The 21,576-nt window shown below is 41.1% G+C and overlaps 1 protein-coding gene across 2 annotated transcripts in view; it reads left to right on the top strand.

Annotated features, from left to right (window-relative positions):
* The window catches only part of tarbp1 (TAR (HIV-1) RNA binding protein 1), a 160,156-nt gene extending 150,768 nt beyond the window's left edge, over positions 1–9,388 (top strand). The window contains exons 30-31 of one of the 2 annotated variants that reach the window (XM_067988609.1): positions 1,853–1,949; positions 8,503–9,388. In XM_067988609.1, the coding sequence (XP_067844710.1) occupies positions 1,853–1,949; positions 8,503–8,694 (289 nt within the window). In that variant the 3' untranslated portion in view covers positions 8,695–9,388. Of the gene's footprint in view, positions 1–1,852; positions 6,398–8,502 lie in introns of those variants that run through there. The other variant, XM_067988610.1, reaches the window with a different exon arrangement.
* The last annotated feature ends 12,188 nt before the right edge of the window (positions 9,389–21,576 follow it).

Below are 21,576 nucleotides of genomic sequence, written 5' to 3'. Positions count from 1 at the left end.
AAACACAATTGCTTACTTCTTACATGGCTCCTTGCTACTACGGAGTCCTCACACAAGGCACGTACCCCTGAGAGCTTCAGACATTGGCTCCTTGTTGCAATACAAAAATATAACTCCAAATTTTTTTTGAAGAAATCCCAGAACAAAGAGAATTAAAAATGGGGTTTTCTTATAATTGCATTTACAGGATTTAACACAGCATTTTGAATACCACTGCCAAGCAAATGAGCACAGTATATAGTCCCACAGGATGCTTGTAAGTGATTGGAATAGTTTGATTCTTTCCTGAGAAACTCAACTGATCTGTTCAAACCATTTTGATCAGCTTGTGTTTGCAGAAAATGAACACTTATTCGGATAGTTATTATGAACACTGCTGGACAGAATGACACTAATGACTCTGAACTCAACAGCAAATTAAAGCACCTTTTTGTTCCATAGGGACAAGCTTCCAGTGCACATTGATGTTTATGGCATACAAGACTGTATGCATATTATTTGCGGCCTGCTATTAGTTTAGCAGTTTTTACCCTGGGTGTGCCCTGATCAGCAAGAAAGAATCCAATAAATCTTCATAGACAAAATGCTTCATTTTGTCACAATAGATTTACTGGAATCTTAAATGTCTTCCTCCTCTCCACTATTTTTAGCGCACTGGTTGGTGTGTTTAATTCTTGTCTGTGCTGTTTTAACACCTGTTTATTTTAAATAGATGAACAATTGCATTAAAAAATACAGCAAAATACTGCAGATGCTGGAAATCTGAAATCAGAGGGATATGGGGATAGGGCGGGAAAGTGGAGTTGAGGTAGAAGATCAGCCATGATCTTATTGAATGGTGGAGCTGGCTCGAGGGGCTGTAGGGCCTACTCCTGCTCCTATTTCTTGTGTTCTTATGAAATAAAAACAGAAAATGCTGAAAACACTCAGCTGCTCAGGCAGCAGAGAAACGTGGGCTACCTGAAACATTAACACTACATTTCTCTCTCTGCTGCCTGACCATTTCTGACGAAACATCATCGATCTGAAACGTTAACCCTACCATTTTCTTTTTCTATTTAACAATTGAATGAAACTAGCAGTGAGAAGAGTTTAACACAGACGCATTAACCAATCTGATAAAAATGTCTTAAGGAAGAAATTAAACCCCTTAGTATCGTACCTTTCTACAAATCCAACTTTGTGCCGATGCTTTAAGTTGCTCTTAGCTGTCCTCAGCAATATTCGCTACCAAGGTTATGATTCAGCAGTCCCTGGATAAACAATGTTGCTATGCGGCAAACTGGAAAGTTAATCTGAGTTGAGGTGATTAGTGTGTCATGTACAATGGAAAAAGCAAGAGGTTAATTAAGCGGACAAAAAAGGAAATTTGCGTTACCAGAAAATGAATGTATGTGGACCATCTGAAAGCTTTAGATACACAAACAGCAGTCATCGATTGCTCCATCCATCTTGCAACACACAGTCCTCAGTAAACCTTTGTGGAGTCCATTTTTCACTTTCATCACAAAATATGTTTCCAATTTGGTAAAGGAGCATTGAATCATGTTGATCTTTATATTTATTTTTAATATGCTCACCTTACCTGACATGCCAGTTTTTATTTCTTTTATTCTAAATGTATTTTTGAAGTGTTCGAGAATTGATTCACTCAACCCAGCTCCTTTAGGGTCAGGTCCAGTGACATGATAGTGTGCCTGCGGTGTCCTGCCAGGGTAACAGGTGGTTGGAACATGTTATTCTGTCTGCTACTTGAAGACATTTGTCCTCCATTTTTATATATATATATATATTGAAAAGTTGACTAAGATTTTTTTTCCCGGAGTTTACATGTTCAATTTTCTTTCCCTAGGAACGAGCGAGAGGGAATTCCAGCCAATTTGATCCAGCACCTCGATGTGTGTGTGGAAATCCCACAGTGTGGTATAGTCCGATCACTCAATGTTCATGTGAGTGGAGCTTTGCTCATGTGGGAGTACACACGACAGCAGATGATGAAGCAAGGTGCAAGACCATAAATTGGGACTGCACAAATGTGAAAATTAAGTTGTTAATATGTGTTTTGTCACTTATAAATCAATATCACTGTGCTGCTGGAACAAGCGTCTACGGAGGAAGTCTACAGTTCCGTAGATAATCTGGTGAAAACAAAGTGTTATTGGAAGATTGGCTGCTGGAGACAATGACCTCATTAAACCATGGGCTGCTTTGGACATACAAAGCTAAATGGTTAGGCGGCTTGTATCAATTTAATATTTATGTCTAAATAAGAATAGAATTTTCTTGTTAACACATACATTATTCCCTCCTGGACAGGAACAGGAGTAGGCTATTCAGCCCGTCAAGCCTGTTCCGCCATTCAGTTAGATCATGGCAGAGCTGTACCTCAACTCTGTTTACTCGCCTTTGCTCCATATCCGTTAATGCTCTTACCTAATTAGAAAAAAATCTATCTCAGTTTTGAATTTTCAATTGACCTCAGCAGCTTTTTGAAGGAGAGAGTTCCAGATTTCCACTACCCTTTGTGTGAAGAAGTGCTTCCTGACATCGCCCATGAACGGCCTAGCTCTAATTTTAAGGTTAAGCCCCCTTGTTCTGGACTCCCCCACCAGAGGAAATAGTTTCTTTCCATTATGAGTTTTGAGTCTCACAATAAGTTGTGAGCTAGACTTACTCAACAATTGCTGCTTGTATTATCTTCTTTAGAAGATTTTATAAATCAAACCAGTGCAAAAAATTGTGACAAAGAAGGTAACTGTGAATGTAAATATTATAACAAATCTGCATTTACCCATAGAGTTTCTCCAGATCATCAAATTCTAAAAGTTTTTTTTAAAAAAGACCAATAATGGAACATCTCTGTTCTACAAATTAAAGGGGATTTTCCAAAGCTGACACCACTTATGCTACATGTAGGGTGCCCAAAATATAGACTTGCATTTACATAGCACCTTATTGTGTCTGAAAATATCTCTCACTTTCAATGAATTACTTTGAAGCGTGGTCACTGTTGTTGTAGCCAAAATGCAGGTTTACAGAGTTCAAAGGGTAACTGTGTGGACAAGTTCACTTACCTTCGCTCACAACTCTTTCTTTTTCATTTTGGCCTATTACACCAAAATACACTGGGTGGTTCAGTCTCCCCTGGTGTTAATTCAGCCCCATAACACTGTCTGACTCCGAAGCTGCTCTCAACCAGTTGTCTTGATTATGTCTTCCTCACTCCCTCTTCAAGCAAAAGTGAGGCCAAATCTGAAAGATGTTAACTGTAATCCTTTAAAACTATTTGATTCCTAGAAAGAGTCCTCATGAAGTTAGGTGGCACAGTGGATTAACACACAGCAATTTCACCTTCTGGGACCGAGCTTTGAATCCAGCCTAGATTGACGGGATGAATGTTGCTTGTTGTAAGGGTAATATGCGAAATAAGTTTGGGGCAGTCTCAATCCAATTCCTATTGGTGTGCGCCTACAGTACATAACCGCCCCTAAGTTGGCAATCTGACTTGACACAGCTATAGCATTGGATGGTGTGGGAAATGGAGATGTCTCACAATATAATAGGGAGTTCTTTTGGAGCTTGGCACTAGGTCAAATTTTTAGGATGTACCTGAGTGAGATTTAATCACATCTGATCTAGGAGTGCTTGATGCTGACACTTCGAGACCCAAAACCAGAGAGCATTCCATTTCCCAGCATTAAGCTCCCTCATTTTGAGCACAAGGGGAAAAAACAAGTACTGATGGTGAAATTCTCTGTTTAAGATCAGTGTGTTGGAACTTTAATTTATTACTGTTTCTGAGTTCTAAATCGGTCTCTTTCACACGTGCTTTTAGTTTTGTCAAATCAGCTGAGGTTTATCCAGTCGAAATTGACAGATTGGGCAAACTGAATATGAAAAAGGACAAATTTGATACTGTGTATGATAAACTCAATAACTACAACTTAAGATTGCATTTTATAGTATTTTGACTGCATCTTTTTAAAGCAGGGTCCAGTATGTTCCACAGTGTTTGTACAGAAATATTAGTTAAGAATTCAGTGGGAAATTTTAAAATATTTTCCTTTTAACTGAATAGAATTTTTAAAACCTAACTTGACAGCTTGATAGTCTCTGCATGCATGCAATCTTCAATATATAATAAATAATGAGAGCTGTTTTTTTATAGTCAATTTTTTTTTAAAGTGCCTTGTTACCATCCCAAGGTATCTATTTTTGTCCTCTGTTCCTCGGGGGACTGGATATGAAGTTAGCCCAGACTGATTGTGACTTTTACGGTCCTTTTGGTGAAATAAGTTTGGTCTCCATCAGCTTTGGTTTTTAGTGGGCATGAGTCTACATCACAAGATGGCCCATAATGTAACAGTCTCACTCAGATGCACCTAGTACGGGAAATGGAAATACCACAGTGGTGTGTGGAGTAAGAGCTGCTCTTCTGGGAATGAGATTAGAGGGGATCAATACTGCACATGAAGTACTTTCAAACTGTAGTACCTCCACACACCCATTAATGTCAGTGTGTGAATTAATTTCTCCTGTTAGGAGAATTTGCCAAGTTGCTTAGCCTAGCAGGCAGCTTGTCTGCTAGAGAGCTGGCCATGTTGTACTGACATATAGTGAGTCGGACACCATTTACAATGGAGATCAGGACTGCCATTTGACTGCCAGAATTGTGGATTTGAGAGAACAGGCTGCCCACTGATGGATTAACTTTCGCTGAAAGACTCGGCAGGACTCTGGCTGGCTGTCCCCGTCTGTGACTGCTAAAATTGGGAATTTCATTGATCTTTTTCATTACAATCTCTGAGGAAAGTATTTCAGACTGAAAACACAACCCTACCCTTCAAAACAGTATTTTCTCCTTTAAGACGCAATGCTGGGGGGAATGCATCTCTCCCATGCTTTAACAGACTTGGAAATAGTTGATGTTGATATGATGCAACAAAATCGAAAATATTCTACTCCCCAGCACTGACGACCCTCAGCTCATTCAGCCCAAAATTCACCAAAAATTAAATTTAAAAGAAAAAGAACTCTTATTTGGCACCTTTCACAACTTCGGGATGTCCCAAAGCGCTTCACAGCCAATGAAGCACTTCTGAAGAGTAGTCACTTGTCAAGTGGGCAAACGGAGCAGCCAATTTGTGCACAGCCAGGTCCCACAAACAGCAATGAGATAAATGACCGGAAAATCTATTTTTTAATGGTGTTAATTGAGGGATTAATGTTAGGACACTGAAAGAGCTCCCTGCTTTTCTGCCATAAGATCTTTTATGAGGGCAGACAAGGCCTCAGTTTAGTGTCTCATCCAAAAGACGGCACCTCCGACAGTGCAGCACTCCCTCAGTAGTGCACTGAAGTAGCATATAAAATGCTGCAGCATAAAATGTCAGAACAAAATTGGGCTTAAGACATTTAGTTAGGCCAACCCCATTGGCCTAGTGGGTAATGGTGTAGTTCTACATTATACAGATTGGAAGATCCAAGGTTCTGTCCGTCTGCGCTGAGTGAGTTGATCTCAGCTGGGGCACTGTAATTGGCCTCAGCATCTCTGGATTGGGCAGGAGGGAGGATTACAAGGCTGATTCCTGGACTGAGAGGGCTGAGTTATGAGAAAATATTGCCTACCCTGAGATTGTACTCTCTGAAGAAGAGGAGAAGGAGTAGGCCTTGATGGCGATCTTTAACATTTTTTTTCAAGATTTGGAAAGATTTGATCCAGGAAAGTTATTCAGTTGGGCACAGGATTTAAGGATTATGGGACACCGTTTAAAGTTAAGGGTGTCAAAAGGATATTTTTAATTTTTTTTCCACTAAGAGGATGACAGAATTGAGGAGCAGATTAGTCGCAGGGTTGGTGGAACAGGAAACCTTAGCCGTTTTTTTAAAAAAGGACAGGGTGAATTTGTTAGTAAATAAGATTCAGGGCTATTACTTCCAGAATTCAGCGTGGAACTAGATGGCCCAAAATGTTGCTATGTTACTACTATCTACTATAGTCTCACTCTGATTGCTATCCAGCAAACCCATGGGAAAGCACACACTTGCGAGTGTGTGGATATCTGATGAAAACATGACCAGGCTTGGCTGGGCTGCCCTCTGTGATTGAATAAACTGGCAACTTGCCTCTGGTGCTATACTCCAGCAAGCGTTGGCACTTTTTGGAGATGGAGTACATTATTAAAAATGTATGTTAAATCATACATCAGATGATCTAAGTTTAATGGCGTATCTCGGTATGTTTTTTTTTATCACTGATTCTAGGAGTCCAGCATTTAAACTTTAACCAAAAAAAATAACAGCTTATTTCTCTGATCCACAATAAAAGAAGTATCCTAAATGTGTTAACATGCGCATCCGATTTCTTTTTAAACCTGTACATCTTATTTTTGCAGTACAAAGGATTGTTTGATAAAAGATAATAAAATGTTTGTAAAGCAGAAAAGTTTTCATTTGTATCAAGAATTTATATATTATAATTATTGAGTCTCTTTTCGACCCCCCCCCCCCAAATGTTGTTTTTGCATTTTGGTTAATCTTTCTTGCCTAAAGCAGACTTATCAAAGCTATATAAATGTGTCCCGTTCAACAGTACCGGGATTGGCTATGTAGTTACTGACCTTGTGTTGCATTCTGAAATACAGTTTAAGAGTCCATATCTGTCTTGGCAAATCGAAAACTATTTAAAGTCACTGATGGGTCTTATACCTACTGGGGGGGGTGGGTGGGTGTAATGTGTTGTAGAAGAGATTATAGAAAAGCAACTGGACAAGCCAGTTAGCAGCAGGTGAAGCTAATACTGAAGCCCCATTAAACTGTTTCAATGTTTGAAAAAGGAAGTGATAAATAACCAGGCTGCTCCACACAGTTTAAAGTGCCAGTGGTAAACAAACGATCATTGTTCCACGCTCGTTCAACAGGATAGGTTTATTTTCTCTACAGCATTTAAACAGGATAGGCCCCGTTTGAATCTTTCTCCTGAAAATTACAATAGGGACTCCACAGAAGTGCTTCAAAAAAAAAATGAAGATAAAGTCAGGGGATTACTGCTGGAGCTGCAAAGTACTGGAAAAAATGAAGTAGGCTAAAGCAATCGCAACGTTTTGCAGCTCCAGCTACTTTTCAAATGGTTCCGGGGTGTTGTTTTTATTTTTAATTTTCAGGAGAGGAGGACTTTGATTTCTCACTTTTTTTTTCAGCGGTTGCAGTGAAAGCCAAGATGGATTAATAAAAGGGGAAGAAAAGCCCTTTATGAGGATTTCCAACATATTGCCCTGAACAGATCGATATTGATGACAAAGGTCATTCAACCTACCCTAGCATGCACTTCCAGAATAACGCTGTAGTCCCCCATCACAGCATCAAACTATTTCTTAAGTGATTCCATGGCTTTCACTTCCACGACCCTGCTCGGAAGTATTGATCACTCTGAGTGGTGCAGAACTTCCTGACGTCAGACTTAAATTTGCCTTTTGCTATTGTCCCCTTGTGCTACTATCAGTTTAGTTTAGCCTTGTTAACGTTTGAGACACTAAAGTAGTTTTCTAACTACAACTTGCATTTATATAGCACCTTTTAATGTGGAGAAACGTCCCATGGCCCTTAATAAAAAAATGGAGGCTGAGCCACAGAGCAAGATTTTAGGAAGGATGGCCAAAAGCTTGGTCAAAGAGGCAGGTTTTAAGGAGGAGCGGTAGGTTTAGAGGTGGAGGAGTTTAGGGAACGAATGCCAGAGCATGGAGCCGAGGTGGTTGGTGGTATGGCTGCCAATGGAGAAGGAATCCATGAGGCTGGAGTCAGAGGAATGAAGAGTCTGGGCTGGAGGTTGGGGGCTGTTGGGCTGAAGGTGATTACAGAGATAGAGAAGGGTCAGGCCATGGAAGGATTTAAACACTGGGATGAGAATTTTAAGTGTGAGGCATTGGAGGAACTAGCAAGGACAGGGGTAGTGGGTGAGTAGGATATGGGCAGCAGAGTTTTGGATGAGCTGAAGTTTATGGAGGATGGGAGCTTGGCTAAGAGAGTATTGGAATAGTGGAGTCTGGAGACGACAAAGGCAATCTCCTAAGTAGCTGTACAGGCTTCCTTACTTTTCCTGTTACTTCTTCCAACAGTAATCCATCCAATCTCCCTTTTCTCTTGGCATTTGTTTCCTTTTCTTGGCCACTATTTGCTGGCTGTATCATTTCCTGATGACTCGCCTCAAGGTCCATCTGTCCACTTAACTGAGCTGCAGTGACTCGTCTACCAAATCTAATACTGTCCACTCTCCCTGGATGATTCCCTCACAGTTTCTTCACCCAGAAGTCCCTGTACCCTCTTGCCAGGGTTCTGGAGAGCGAAGCTTTTTGATGCGCCAATTTTAAAAAAAAATTTACCTCCAATTAACGATAGCTCCTCGTGGAGTCTGTTTCGCTACTTTAATCTGCTGCTAATTTTTCTCTTCAGCATCTGAATTGGATGTACTTGGGCTTATTTTAAAACCGGAAGTTTTTTTTCCAGAGGAAACAGGAGAAATACCCTGTTGCTGAAGGGGGGTGGGAAGAGCAGAAGGAAAGACAGAACCAGCTGAAGAGGATGGATGAAGAGAGAAGAGACTGCGTTGCAGGGAAAGAGAGCATGCAATACACTGTTTCTAAAAATGTTTTCCCTTCAGAGCGATTTACGTTTGTTGGTCAGCACCACACAGTATGATGGGGTATAAAACCAGGATGAGTATGCGGGCACTGGGCCTGCTCGTAGAGGCACGCACGTCCTCGTGAAGGCTTGAGACCAGGATCAAGGCTCAGCATGAGTCTGCACGGCCCCAGGATGTTGTCCACAGCCTTTTCATCTGATTAACTGTAAATAATACTGGCTGCAGCTTCTCTGCAGGCCACGCTGTGGCTATGAGAAACCCCACAGGACATCAACTAGTATCCATTAAAAATAATCAGTTTGCCAAGTTTCAATTTAGAATAATTCAATACATACTGATTGTTGTTTTCAACTGCAGATTATTATTTGCAATCATTTATCATCATGCATGAGTTGCACAGAACATCTTGGCCACTGATAGCTGTCATGAAAAAAAGGAGCCAAAATTCAATATATGTACTGTCCCCTCTCCATCATCTCCACAGTATCTGTTATCTTCATAATAAATTGATGTGTTTTGAGACATATCCATCATACTTCAGATGTGGCACTTCATCGCATATATAATTTTCTGTGTTACACTTAAAAGTGAAAAAAAGAAAGCTAGTAATAGCCTGCTCGTTTCTTCTGATCCTCGCCTCAAGTTGACCTCAGAGTGTGCCCAGTTACAACAATTAGTAAAAGGACAGGACAGGTTAAACACTATTCCACCTCTAGTAGAATAATATAGTGTGCTTTACATGAATGGATTTTGCCTGTACTTAATTTTGTAAACTTGTATTTTGTATTGCTGGAAGTGACCCATAAAAGGTTAGCTCCTAAGGCTACATAAAGTATTCTTTTCAGCAGAAAGCCGTGAGCTTGAGCCAGTCAGTTTGTCTGCAGGGTTTTCTTGTTTTGGCCTACACAATGATGGTCTGAGATGTTTATTGGTTAATCAATCTGGGGATTCTTATTTGCAATCCCAAACATTTTAGCTATCATCAAAGATAGCTCATGTTATACCTTGCTGCATAAGTTGTCATTCTGTTCAACTTGCCCAGTCTGGCGCACAGCCAGTCCGCCCATGAGAAGCTCCCCTGGTCACCGTTCAAATGATAGGCCACAGTCTAGAGTAGTGACTTTGATTGACAGCTGTTTCTGAGACCTTTGAGAAGAGAGTGGGGCTTTTCGATTGGCTGGAGTCCCCTGCGATTGACAGCTAGTCATCAGAAATTTCCTCTTACAGATTTATATAGGCAGGTCAGTACAGTCAATGGTTTAAATTTTCAGCTAGCAGCTGTAAAACTGAGACACCTGGCTTGGCAAGGGGAGTTAGGCTAGAGGAAGTTTACAGTAAGTGCATTTCTGTTTGAGATCCATGGTTAGAGAGAAAGCACATGGAGGCTTTGTAGTGTTATATACACGTGCAGGGAAATAGATATCTTTTTGTTGTTCAACTGTGCACTGATCAGTCATCTGACTTCTTTAAATAAAGCCAGTTATTGATTCAAAGTCTGTCTTTATTTGGAAAGGATGCTTAGCTAGTATGTTGTTCAGAAAGTTAGGAGAATTCACATGGTGGCACATAAAAGAAAGACTTGCATTTCTATAGCGCCTTTCACGACCTCTGGATGTCCCAAAGCACTTTACAGCCAATTAAGTGCTTTTGAAGTGTCATCACTGTTGTGATGTAGGAAACGTGGCAGCCAATTTGTGCACAGCAAGGTCCCACAAACAGCAATGAGATAATGACCAGATAACCTGTTTTAGTGATGTTGTTTGGACACCAGAGCGAACTCCCCTGCTCTTCTTGAAAATAGTGTGCCTGCTCCGCCATTCAATAAGATCATAGCTGATCTTCGACATCAACTCCAATTTCCCGCCCGATCCCCATATCCCTTGATTCCCCTAGAGTCCAAAAATCTATCAGTCTTGAATATACTCAACGACTGAGCATCCACAGCCCTCTGGGGTAGAGAATTCCAAAGATTCACCACCCTCTGCGTGAAAAAGGCCTCCGAGGGCCTCGGTTTACACGTCTCATCCGAAAAACAGCACTTCCGAAAGTGCAGCACTCCCTCAGTACTGGAGTGTCAGCCTAGATTCTGAATTGTCTGACTCAGAGGTGAGAGTGCTACAACTGAGCTACAGCTGACACATGAAAGATGTAAAGTCACAGCTGCACATCATGTTGAAGCTCCAATGCACCATATCATATATTGGCATGGTGTAGTTTCTGCCCTGTAATCTCCCACGATCAAGTTTCCCATCTGGATTGTGCAGAGGAAGGGCTGACAAGCAAAGGCTAGACATTTCCTTACGAGGAAGAGAGAAAATTAAAGTTCGAGTTGCACTGCTCCGGAACTTAAGTGTGACATAGCAAGCACTTGGGAGCAGACCCATCCTCTCAGACAGGGAGTGTTGGGAGCCCAAGCGTAGCAAAGATAAAATAAATTAAAACGGGGCCAAAATAAATATGATAAAACATCCCCAACAGATTGTAGCTCAATACAAATTTTAGGCAAATAGTGCATATTAATAATAACTTTTACGAGTATATAAAATCTGCACACTTTGTGTTAAATGATGACTATCAAGCCATGTATCAGACACTGGAAAAAAGGGAGTGCGTTATTCCACTGAATCACCCAACAGAATGCATGATTATGATTTATTGTTCTCATTTTGCAGTTTGCAGCCCGCACATAATACAAGCTTTTAGTGAATTTTACAGCACAAGGAAAATAAATACAGAAAATATTAAAATCTATTGAGGTGGGGTGATTGTAAGAGAATCTATGAATATATGATCCAGTTTTGAGTTGTGTAAAACAATGGGGACTAACATAAGGGCCGATTTCCTGATCAAGGGGTTCCGAGATTGAAGCACTCCAGCAGAGTGGGGAGCTGACCTCGTCCAATTTAGCATGGTCAGCTTGTTTAAATAATTGTAATATGCTTCTTGCATGCCTTCAACATGTAAAGAAAGCACAACGGCAGCAGGTGGGGGAGGGAAATATGGAGAGCAGCAGCTGAGACAGGGCTCCTAATCTCTCACCAGTAAGAAAATATTCTGATTTGCTTTTCTCAGATCCAAAGTGGTCGACCTCACACTTCCCCACGTTCATAGAATCATACAGCACAGAAGGGGGCCATTCAGCCCATAATGCCTGTGCTGGTTCTTTGAAAGAGCTATCCAATTAAAACATAAGAAACATTAGAAATGGGAGCAGGAGTGGGCCACATGGCCCCTTGAGCCTGCTCTGCCATTCAATAAGATCATGGCTGATCTTCGACCTCAACTCCACTTTCCCACCCGATCCCCATAACCCTTGATTCCCTTAGAGTCCAAAAATCTATTGATCTCAGTCTTGAATATTCTCAACTACTTAGCCTCCACAGCCCTCTGGGGTAGAGAATTCCAAATATTCACAACCCTCTGAGTGAAGAAATTCCTCCTCCTCTCAGTCCTAAATGTCTGATACCTTATCCTGAGGCTATGTCCCCTAGTGCCAAACTCTCCAGCTAGGGGAAACATCTTCTCAGCCTCTACCCTGTCAAATCCTCTTAGAATCTTATATGTTTCAATGAGATCATCTCTCTTTCTTCTAAATTCCAGAGAGTATAGGCCCATTCTACTCAATCTCTCCTCATAGGGCAACCTGCTCATCCCAGGAATCAATCTAGTGAACCTTCGTTGCACCGCATTTAAGGCAAGTAGGTAAGGAGAACATGCCCGCTCATGTAGAATTAAAGCCAAATATCTTGGTTCTCAACAGGGTAGAGCGAACAGTACCAAATTTCACTTGGTATTGCTTGATGTTGATGCTACATACCCAAAATAGATAGTGCTCCATACATCAGCACACACCTCCCTCACCTTGATCAGCACAACAGACTTGGGCTGATAAGTGGCAAGTAACATTCACACCAGACAAGTGCCAGGCAATGACCATCTCCAACAAGAGAGAGCCTAACCACCTCCCCTCAACATTCAACGGCATTACCATCGCCGAATCCCCCACCATCAACATTCTGGGTCTCACCATTGACCAGAAACTTAACTGGACTAGCCACATAAATACTGTGGCTACAAGAGCAGGTCAGAGGCTGGGTATTCTGCGGTGAGTGACTCACCTCCTGACTCCCCAAAGCCTTTCCACCATCTACAAGGCATAAGTCAGGAGTGTGATGGAATACTCTCCACTTGCCTGGATGAGTGCAGCTCCAACAACACTCAAGAAGCTCGACACCATCCAGGACAAAGCAGCCCACTTGATTGGCACCTCATCCACCACCCTAAACATTCACTCCCTTCACCACCAGCGCACAGTGGCTGCAGTGTGTAACCATCCACAGGATGCACTGCACCAACTCGCCAAGGCTTCTTCGACAGCTCCTCCCAAATCCGTGACCTCTACCACCTAGAAGAACAAGGGCAACAGGCACATGGGAACAACACCACCTGCACGTTCCCCTCCAAGTCACACACCATCCCAACTTGGAAATATATCGTCGTTCCTTCATCATCGCTGGGTCAAAATCCTGGAACTCCCTTCCTAACAGCACTGTGGGAGAACCTTCACCACACGAACTGCAGCGGTTCAAGGTGACGGCTCACCACCACCTTCTCAAGGGCAATTAGGGATGGGCAATAAATGCTGGCCTTGCCAGCGACACCCACATCCCATGAACGAATAAAACAAAAATTAACTAAAGATTATTTTTAAAAGATACACATGCAACCACAATAGAGAAAGAATGTAACTGGTGCCTGGTGGGTAAATACTAGGTTCAATCAGTCAGCTGTGAATAGTTTTACTATCTCTAACATCCACCTATGAGAGGCTTCAGTTTTCTCCTCCTTTTATAGAGCTATATATATATGTATACAGGCGAATAGCATGGATGCATTTAAGGGGAAGCTAGATAAACACACGACGGAGAAAGGAATAGAAGGGTATGCTGATAGGATTAGATGAAGTAGTGTGGGAGGAGGCTCATGTGGAGCATAAACACCGGCAGAGTCCAGTTGAGCCGAATGGGCTTGTTTCTGTGCTGTAAATTCAATGTAATATGTGGAGAGAGCAGGGTAGTCGCATTAGTTTTGGATTGCCCTAGCAAAAAGCTGGCACGTACACAATGGGTCAAATTACCTCCTTCTATGCTGCAGCCGCCTATGGGTCTATTTGTCAATGGCTTGTGTTGAGTACGTTTTGGTAGAAAAAAAGGGGCAGTGTTGATCCTTACGATAATCTTATTGCACACATCTATCTGTAGAGACTTGACATGAAACACCACTATAGTCTCACTGCATATTTGACTTCACTGTGTAAAATTAATTCAGAAACCATTTACGCTGTAAATTGATTAAAACCAAGACTGAGTTGATGAGATCAACCTAAAGAATCCACAGAAACGAGAGAATGTAATTGATCTTCATTTTGAGGAAGACTGTCAAAGGAATGTGCAAGATAAAAAAAAGCCCTTCCTGTTAACCACAGCATGAATGAAATAGGCCTGTTAGCATTTTTAAAAAGAGATAGTAACCAGTTAATTTAAATATTGATACTAATAATCTGCTGGACAAATAGGGGTCACATGCTTTTATAAATCCTGGATGCCTTTGATGTTTTTGCAAGTTCGGCAAACACATTAAGATTAATTTTTCAGTGTGTGGCAATATTTTAATTTAAGTTAACAGTTTCCCCCTTTCTGCTTTATTTTGGAAAAATGTTCAAATTACCATTTAGGGTTCTGATGAAAGAAGTATCAGCACTACAAGGTGTTGGCCCATGTTACATATAATACATACTATATTAAATGCTACATAATATGCATGCGATAAAATATTGTAAACAATTTTACAACACCAAGTTATAGTCCAGCAATTTTATTTTAAATTCACAAGCTTTCGGAGATTTCCTCCTTCCTCAGGCAAATGTTTCAAGAGCTCCTTGAAGCCTACGCATTTATACATATAGAACAATACATGGTGTTTACAGACTGCCCCTGCAACTGCCCGTTGCATATTGAGAGGAGGAGGAATCTCAAAGCATGTCTTTTTAAGTTAACTTCTTTCTAAAGAATCTCATTTTGGTCTCCTGAAAATCTAATTGAGCACAAAATAGAAATAAGTGTAGAGCAGACGAGGAACTTTATTTCCTTCAGTGCAGTGAATGCCCTCAATTTACATGTATTCAGTGTGATTAGTTAACCTGTACGTTATGTTGACGATACTTTGTTAACACGCATGGAACAAAAATATCAGTTTGAGTTGGAGATGAAGTCAATAATAAAAAATCCTGGAGGAAGGGTTCAGGGTTAGGATGTAGCCTATATAACAACAACTTGCCTTTATATAGTGCCTTTAACATAGTAAAATGTCACAAGGCGCTTCACAGGAGCGATTATCAAACTAAGTTTGACACCGAGCCACATAAGGAGATATTAGGACAGATGACCAAAAACTTGGTCAAAGAGGAAGGTTTTAAGGAGCGTCTTAAAGGAGGAGGGAGAGGTAGAGAGGCAGAGAGGTTTAGGGAGGGAATTCCAGAGCTTAGGGCTTAGGCAGCTGGTGGCATGGCCGCCAATGGTGGAGCGATTAAAATCGGGGATGCGGCAAGAGGCAAGAACTGGAGGAGCGCAGAGATCTCAGAGGGTTGTAGGACTGAAGGAGGTTACGGAGATAGGGAGGGGCAAAGCCATGTAAGATCATATACAGGGTCAGGTATGTACATATCAATATCGTATTAAACCTTTTATCTAAAATATATTCGTCCTTTGTGTTTGGGGATTTTTCCCCAGAATTGATCATTGAATATTTTTTGTTTTTATTGTAAATACTAGTGGATCTCCTGTGGTGTTGCTCACAGTAAGTCGGCTATACTGTATTAAAGGTATACCATGTATTATGCCACAAAGTGTGTTAATGTGACCGTTGGGGGGAGATTTCTGTAACCTGGCCTGTCCCTTTAAGGGTGTAAGATCTTACTGACGTAAACAAGTGCATCCTGAGGTCAATCACAACATAACTGCTCTTTGACATATCCAGACGTCAAATAGAGGGTGGATTACAGAAGTTATATAAGATTAGAAACTCATGTGCCAGCAATTATTTAAATCTGTTTATCAAGGTGAGTAATACCAGTACCAGAAAATGGAACATTCTTCTACTTCCTACACCCCTCCGCCTCAGCTCAAGCAATGTCCCCACATCTATGGGTATTCTTGTATTTTACAAAGACAGGTGCCTTAGCGGGAGGAAGGCAAATAAGGAAAGCTGTTAGTTTTCAGGGAAATGAGAGAGAAATAGCGGATGGTATGATCTGGCATCCAATTAAATTGAGACATTACAGGGTACACTAAGTGCAGCGGTCACAATCTGTACACCTGCCATCTACCTCAGAGTAACCAGACCTCACCAGACTACAAATAGAAAAAGAAAATAGGAATGCTTGAAAGCAGAAACGGTAAATGTTTTGGGTTAAGGTACAAGCAGCAGAGTCTAGTATGGTATTTTTAGAACTTTGGAGCCAACCAGATGGATCAGAATGATCGTTCCTAGTCCTAGACATAGAAACACGTAGAAGTTACAACATGGAAACAGGCCATTCAGCCCAACCAGTCCGTGTCAGTATTTACCCTCCACGCAAGCAACTTGCCCTCTTCACATTTACCCACCCTGTTTCCATATCCCTTCACTCCCTTCCCGATTGCACCCAAAGCGGGAACTCTACCCCTCTATGTGCTAGATATTATTACTTTATTTCACTGCCTTTAAAAGGTGCTTGGATGTGCACTTGAAGTGCCGCAACCTACAAAGCTACAGACCAAGAGCTGGAGGCTGGATAGCTCTTTTTCGGCCGGCACAGACACGATGGGCTGAATGGCCTCCTGTGCCATAAATTTCTAAGATTCTATGATTTACATTTGTATCTAATGGTATAATGCATCCTGACTGTGTTGGGGACAGAATCGCATCATGTTCACATAGAACAAGATTTATTTATTTAATTTTAATGGCATTTATTGTAGCAAACTAAGTTTAAATAGTGAGAAAACTGAGACTCCAACAGTTTGATCATCACGAGGATGTTGGATGGAACAATCCACCCTGCCAGATTGGCCTGAAGATCTTGTGCTGTGCAACACTGCTTTGGCTTATGTTAGTATCCAATGCAAAAACAGTCATAAAAGAGAGGTCCTCAGAACAGAAAATGCTTCTTTGTTCATGGCTACAGGTCAAATAAAGTGCCATTGTCGAGGGCATAAGATGAGAAAAGAACCCTTTTATTGTGTGCAGATGCTACTGAATTTAGTTCCTCACCATGCTGTTGCAGGTAACTGCGAACACAGGGAAACGTACAAATTTAGGAAAAATAAAACTCTGGGAAATTTCTCTTCAACCCCCGAAGGTGATGAAGAAAGTTCCAGGAGATTGTGGTTTCTGGATGGCACGTCACCCAATGAACCACCTACCTTCTACGTATACGTAGAGATGTCGACCGCTCTCAGGAACTTGTTCAGCTCACTTTTGAATATTTGCAGAGAATCCGCACTCACGGCACGAGCCAGCAACTTTGTAGCTTTACTACTTTCAGGATTCAATTTAATCCAACTCAACAGACGTGTTCGTGACAACAACAAACCAGTATGGGTACAGGTATACTGATTATAGGCACAACAGATTTATTAAGTGGTTTTATGTCTAGTACAAAGAAGTAATACTTAACCAAGACAATAGTAACAGTCTGTTCCTCAAAACTGCGTTAGAATCCCTCTCTCTCTTGCTGTGTTCTGTTGACCGTAGATTCTCTTCTTTCCTCCTCTGCATTTTCGCGCTGCCTCTCTAGTTCAATAGTAGCTCTTTTATACCCTTTTCCTGCCTATGTGGCAACTAACAGTTGCCTGGGCTATCTCACCCACGCCATTAATCATCATTCCTAACCTTCAATAGTACATTCTATGCTTACTCCCGGTATCACCCCGTTCCTTGCTTTTGCAAACTTATCTGAGAAATTACATCAACAGTCTTTACATGAGTTACTGCAAAAGCAGTTTTACCCAAACAATCTTTACGTTAGTTGTTGCAAAGGTCTTTTACTTTGGTAATAAGAGATCTGAATGTTTCGGGCCCTTTCGATTGGTGATTTAATTAACATCCTGTCCTTGGTTATCTGTTCATTTCAAACATCACATTACTGCAGCACATTCCTTGCAAATACACTCATTGCCTGGACCTTCACCGCCTGCTTGTTGCAAACATTATACTGCTTCAGCACATTCTTTGTCTTTAACTTCATTTTTGCTTAATTGGCCATCATGCTTACTTCTCGACCTTATGTCATGTTACACTGCGTTTATATACGATGTAGTTATTTTAACAATATCCAAAGACTTCGTTATATATTAAATGTAATTTCATAAAGACATCACACCATGCATGCATATATTAAAACACTTCTAAATCAACTATATCTTACAACTTGTTCCAGAAGTCAATGACTCTCTGTGAAAAGAAGTACCTCCTACCTAGATCTATGCTTCTGTAACTTATATTTATATCCCCCGGTCCTCCAGAGCTCAAATAGGCTAGCCGTTTTGGAGTGAGTCTAATCCTTTAATTATTTTAAAGACCTCCATCGTACCTCCTCAAAGTCTACACTTCCACATTTTTCCAAAGTAAAATGCCCCAGCTCTCTTTGCCTCTGCTGGTAACTCAGGACACTTAAACTACCTATCAATCTATTGGACCGCCTCTGAAACTTTTCCCGGTCTTCTCTATCAACCCGTCATGTAAGGGGACCAAAACTGGACACAGTGTTCTAGACATGGCCTCATTGAGGCCTTGTACAATTTATTTGTTTCTATTTGGCAAGGCAGTATTTTTTTACCCATCCATAGTTTTCCTGAGGGCAGGCATTAAGAGTCAACCACATAGAATGGGCCTGGAGTTACGAGTCAGCCAGGGTAGGTAGGGGTGGCAAGTCCCTTTAGTGAATCAGTTGGGTTTTTAGAACAATCCGGCATTTTTCATAGTCACTTTTTTCTGATGGCATCTCACAAATTGCCAGATTCATTGGCATCAGTTTCACAACTTGCCCTGGTGGGATTTGAACTCACAAACTCTGGTTTATTACTTCAGTACCATAACCATTAAGCTACAAAACAAAAGGATAGCATTTATCATTTTATATTTAATTATCCTGGCAATACATCCTTTAACAATAGCCTCACGGCACTGGTCGTGTACCCTCAATGACTCATGCGCTATGACCCTCAGATCCTTCTCCCACTTAGCAGCCTTGAATATGCAACGCTGCATGCTGTACGCACACTTGGAGTTGCCCCTACCCAATCGCGCTACATTTGTCTATATTGAAAAATGTATGCCAGGCACAGGCCCATTCCCCCATCGTAATAGATCTGCCTGCAATCTTTTTTTTTCAACTAAGGTCCTTACATCCCCACGTATCCTTGTATCATCTGTGAACTTGCGGATATTTCCTCCACCGCCTTTATCCAGATCATTGCTACTGCTGGTGAAGAGCAACGGCCCAAACCCTGATCCCCACAGAACTCCACTAGTGACTGGCCCCAATGCAGAACCTCTGCCATTAATAACTACTTCTCCAGCCATCATGAGTGTGGGTCAGGCTTGATGGACCAGCTGGTCTTTTCCTGCCCGTCATTTACGTGTGCTCGTACTTTCTGTCAATCCAAAATTTGTCCGCCAATCCTGTAAGAGGTTTTTTTGAAAGTCTAGACTTAACTTCTTTACCCAGACAGTGGTTAGAATGTGGAACTTGCTGCCACATGGAGTGGTTGAAAGCAACAGCATCTGCATCACATTACACCACTTCAACCGCCAAAGGATGGATTATTTTCCCAAGTGCTAAATGGCCACCAGACCAAGTATGATATAGAAATGAAGCTGTAGATAATGCTCCCCTTCTTTCCACTGCATACTTTGCAACAAATGGGGTTCTTTTTGTTGGGGGGAAACTACTGCCATAGTTCGCCACTTAATTTCTTATATACATCTATATTTCTCAAATCACCTTGTTTACAGGCTAAAGAATGACAATTTCTCTAATCTGTGGTGGTAAATCAGTGACTTAAGTTGCCAAACAAGGTAGGACTGGTTTAGAATGTGACTTGTCACAGAGTGCTCTGAAAAAGGAAGATATGAGACAGTTATGTTTCAGGATTATTTGGCCATTTCTCCCTGGATATGATCCATTTTAAAATTTGTTTTGAGTTAAATCTCGTTTTAAAGGGGTTGGTTTCTCAGGACAGCCCATGCTGGGTTGTTAATACAACGTCAGATGAAAGGTGGTTAATATACTAACTGAAAGTTGTTTTTCCCAGAGCCCAATTTAGTGGCTTGTCTTCGTAAGAGATGAACACTTGGCACCTATTGTGTTGGAAGGGTTTTGATCTCTTCCTGGTTGTGAGCAGTCAAGATGAAAGCAAAATCTTATACACCTAAAAAAGTAGTCTGGCTATTGGAAACAGAACTGCGCAGTCAGTCAGCCAGCAAGGTGCTACAAAAAGGTTAAAAAAAGTCAGAAGCCCGCAGGGAGAGGGGATTATTTATCTTGAGCTGTAGGACAGGATGTAGAGATTATTCTGTTTAAGTTAAGTAAAACGACCCACCGGACGGGAGTTGCATTGCATGTTCTTTATTTTGTATCATTACATGAATATAAGCTCTACCAATGAACTAAGCATATCTGATCATACCTATTACTCTGTACATTTCACATTACTGAGGAATAAAGCTGCGTATGATTTGAACCAAACTTCGCCTCATTTAGTATTAACTCAATCCGCCTTCAGAGAGATTTTAAAAATACATGCGTATTGAAAAATAAGGGTTTCCTCAGGCTGCAAGGATATTTATTTTCTCATAAGTGACTTACTAACCTTGTGCTAGTATTCTTCAATGGTCAGAAAGAGCACAGGATGGGTAGCTGGGTTTAGATTGTGGGTTTTTTAGCTAATGTAGGATGGGGAAGATCATATGATTCTATCTGAAAAGTCAGGCACTTACATGGCTTTATCTGAACCAGATGTATGACCTGACCATGACACATAGAGGACAATGAATAATGAAGAATGGGACATTCTTATTTATACCATCCACATCCAAAATGCCTGGAGCATGTGCCTAACATTCACTGTGTTATCTGACTGAACATAGTCAGGTGATAAATGCAACTATTCCATCTTAATGACAGTAATATATTGATTATACATACTAATGCAATAGATGACAACTGTAAAGCAGATAAGGTTTTTATTTAACCAGGTTCTGTAAAGTCCTGTTGGTCAATCCCAAAGTCTTAAGTGATTTCTGAGTGACAGAACTATGTGATTAATTCATCTACCAGTATGTGCACAAGATGTAGACCTGAGCGCCACATTTTAAACCACATGTGAAGCAGGAATGTCGAGACAATGTTATCGAGAAAAGCTGATCTTAATGCTTTCTAATCAGAGGTGAAACTGCATTATGAATAAATAACAGAGGTGCTTACAGACTTGAAATGTGACTTGTATGTGATGTTATTGGACTGCACTGTCTTTTTGCTCCTATTTTCTGCTGCTGCCTATATCATCATGTCCTCACCCCGGAGATGAAGCAGTAAACATAACCGTAGGCGTTACAAATCTCAGTTGGTTGTCCTATCAGGAGATGCATTTCATAGAATCATACAGCACAGAAGAAGGCCATTCGGCCCATCATGCTTGTGCCGGCGCTTTGAAAGAGCTATCCAATTAGTCCCATTCCCCTGCTCCTTCCCCATAGCCCTGCATTTTTTTCTTTTTGAGTATATATCCAATTGCCTTTTGAAAGTTACTATTGAATCTACCTAGTTTCCAACATTACAACAGTGACTATACTTCAAAAGTACATCGTTGGCTGTAAAGCGCTTTGGGCGTCCTGAG

The sequence above is a fragment of the Heptranchias perlo genome, chromosome 8 (assembly GCF_035084215.1).
Source record: "Heptranchias perlo isolate sHepPer1 chromosome 8, sHepPer1.hap1, whole genome shotgun sequence".
In the NCBI taxonomy this organism is placed as follows: Eukaryota; Metazoa; Chordata; class Chondrichthyes; order Hexanchiformes; family Hexanchidae; genus Heptranchias; species Heptranchias perlo.
This window is presented reverse-complemented; position numbering and strand designations above follow the sequence as displayed.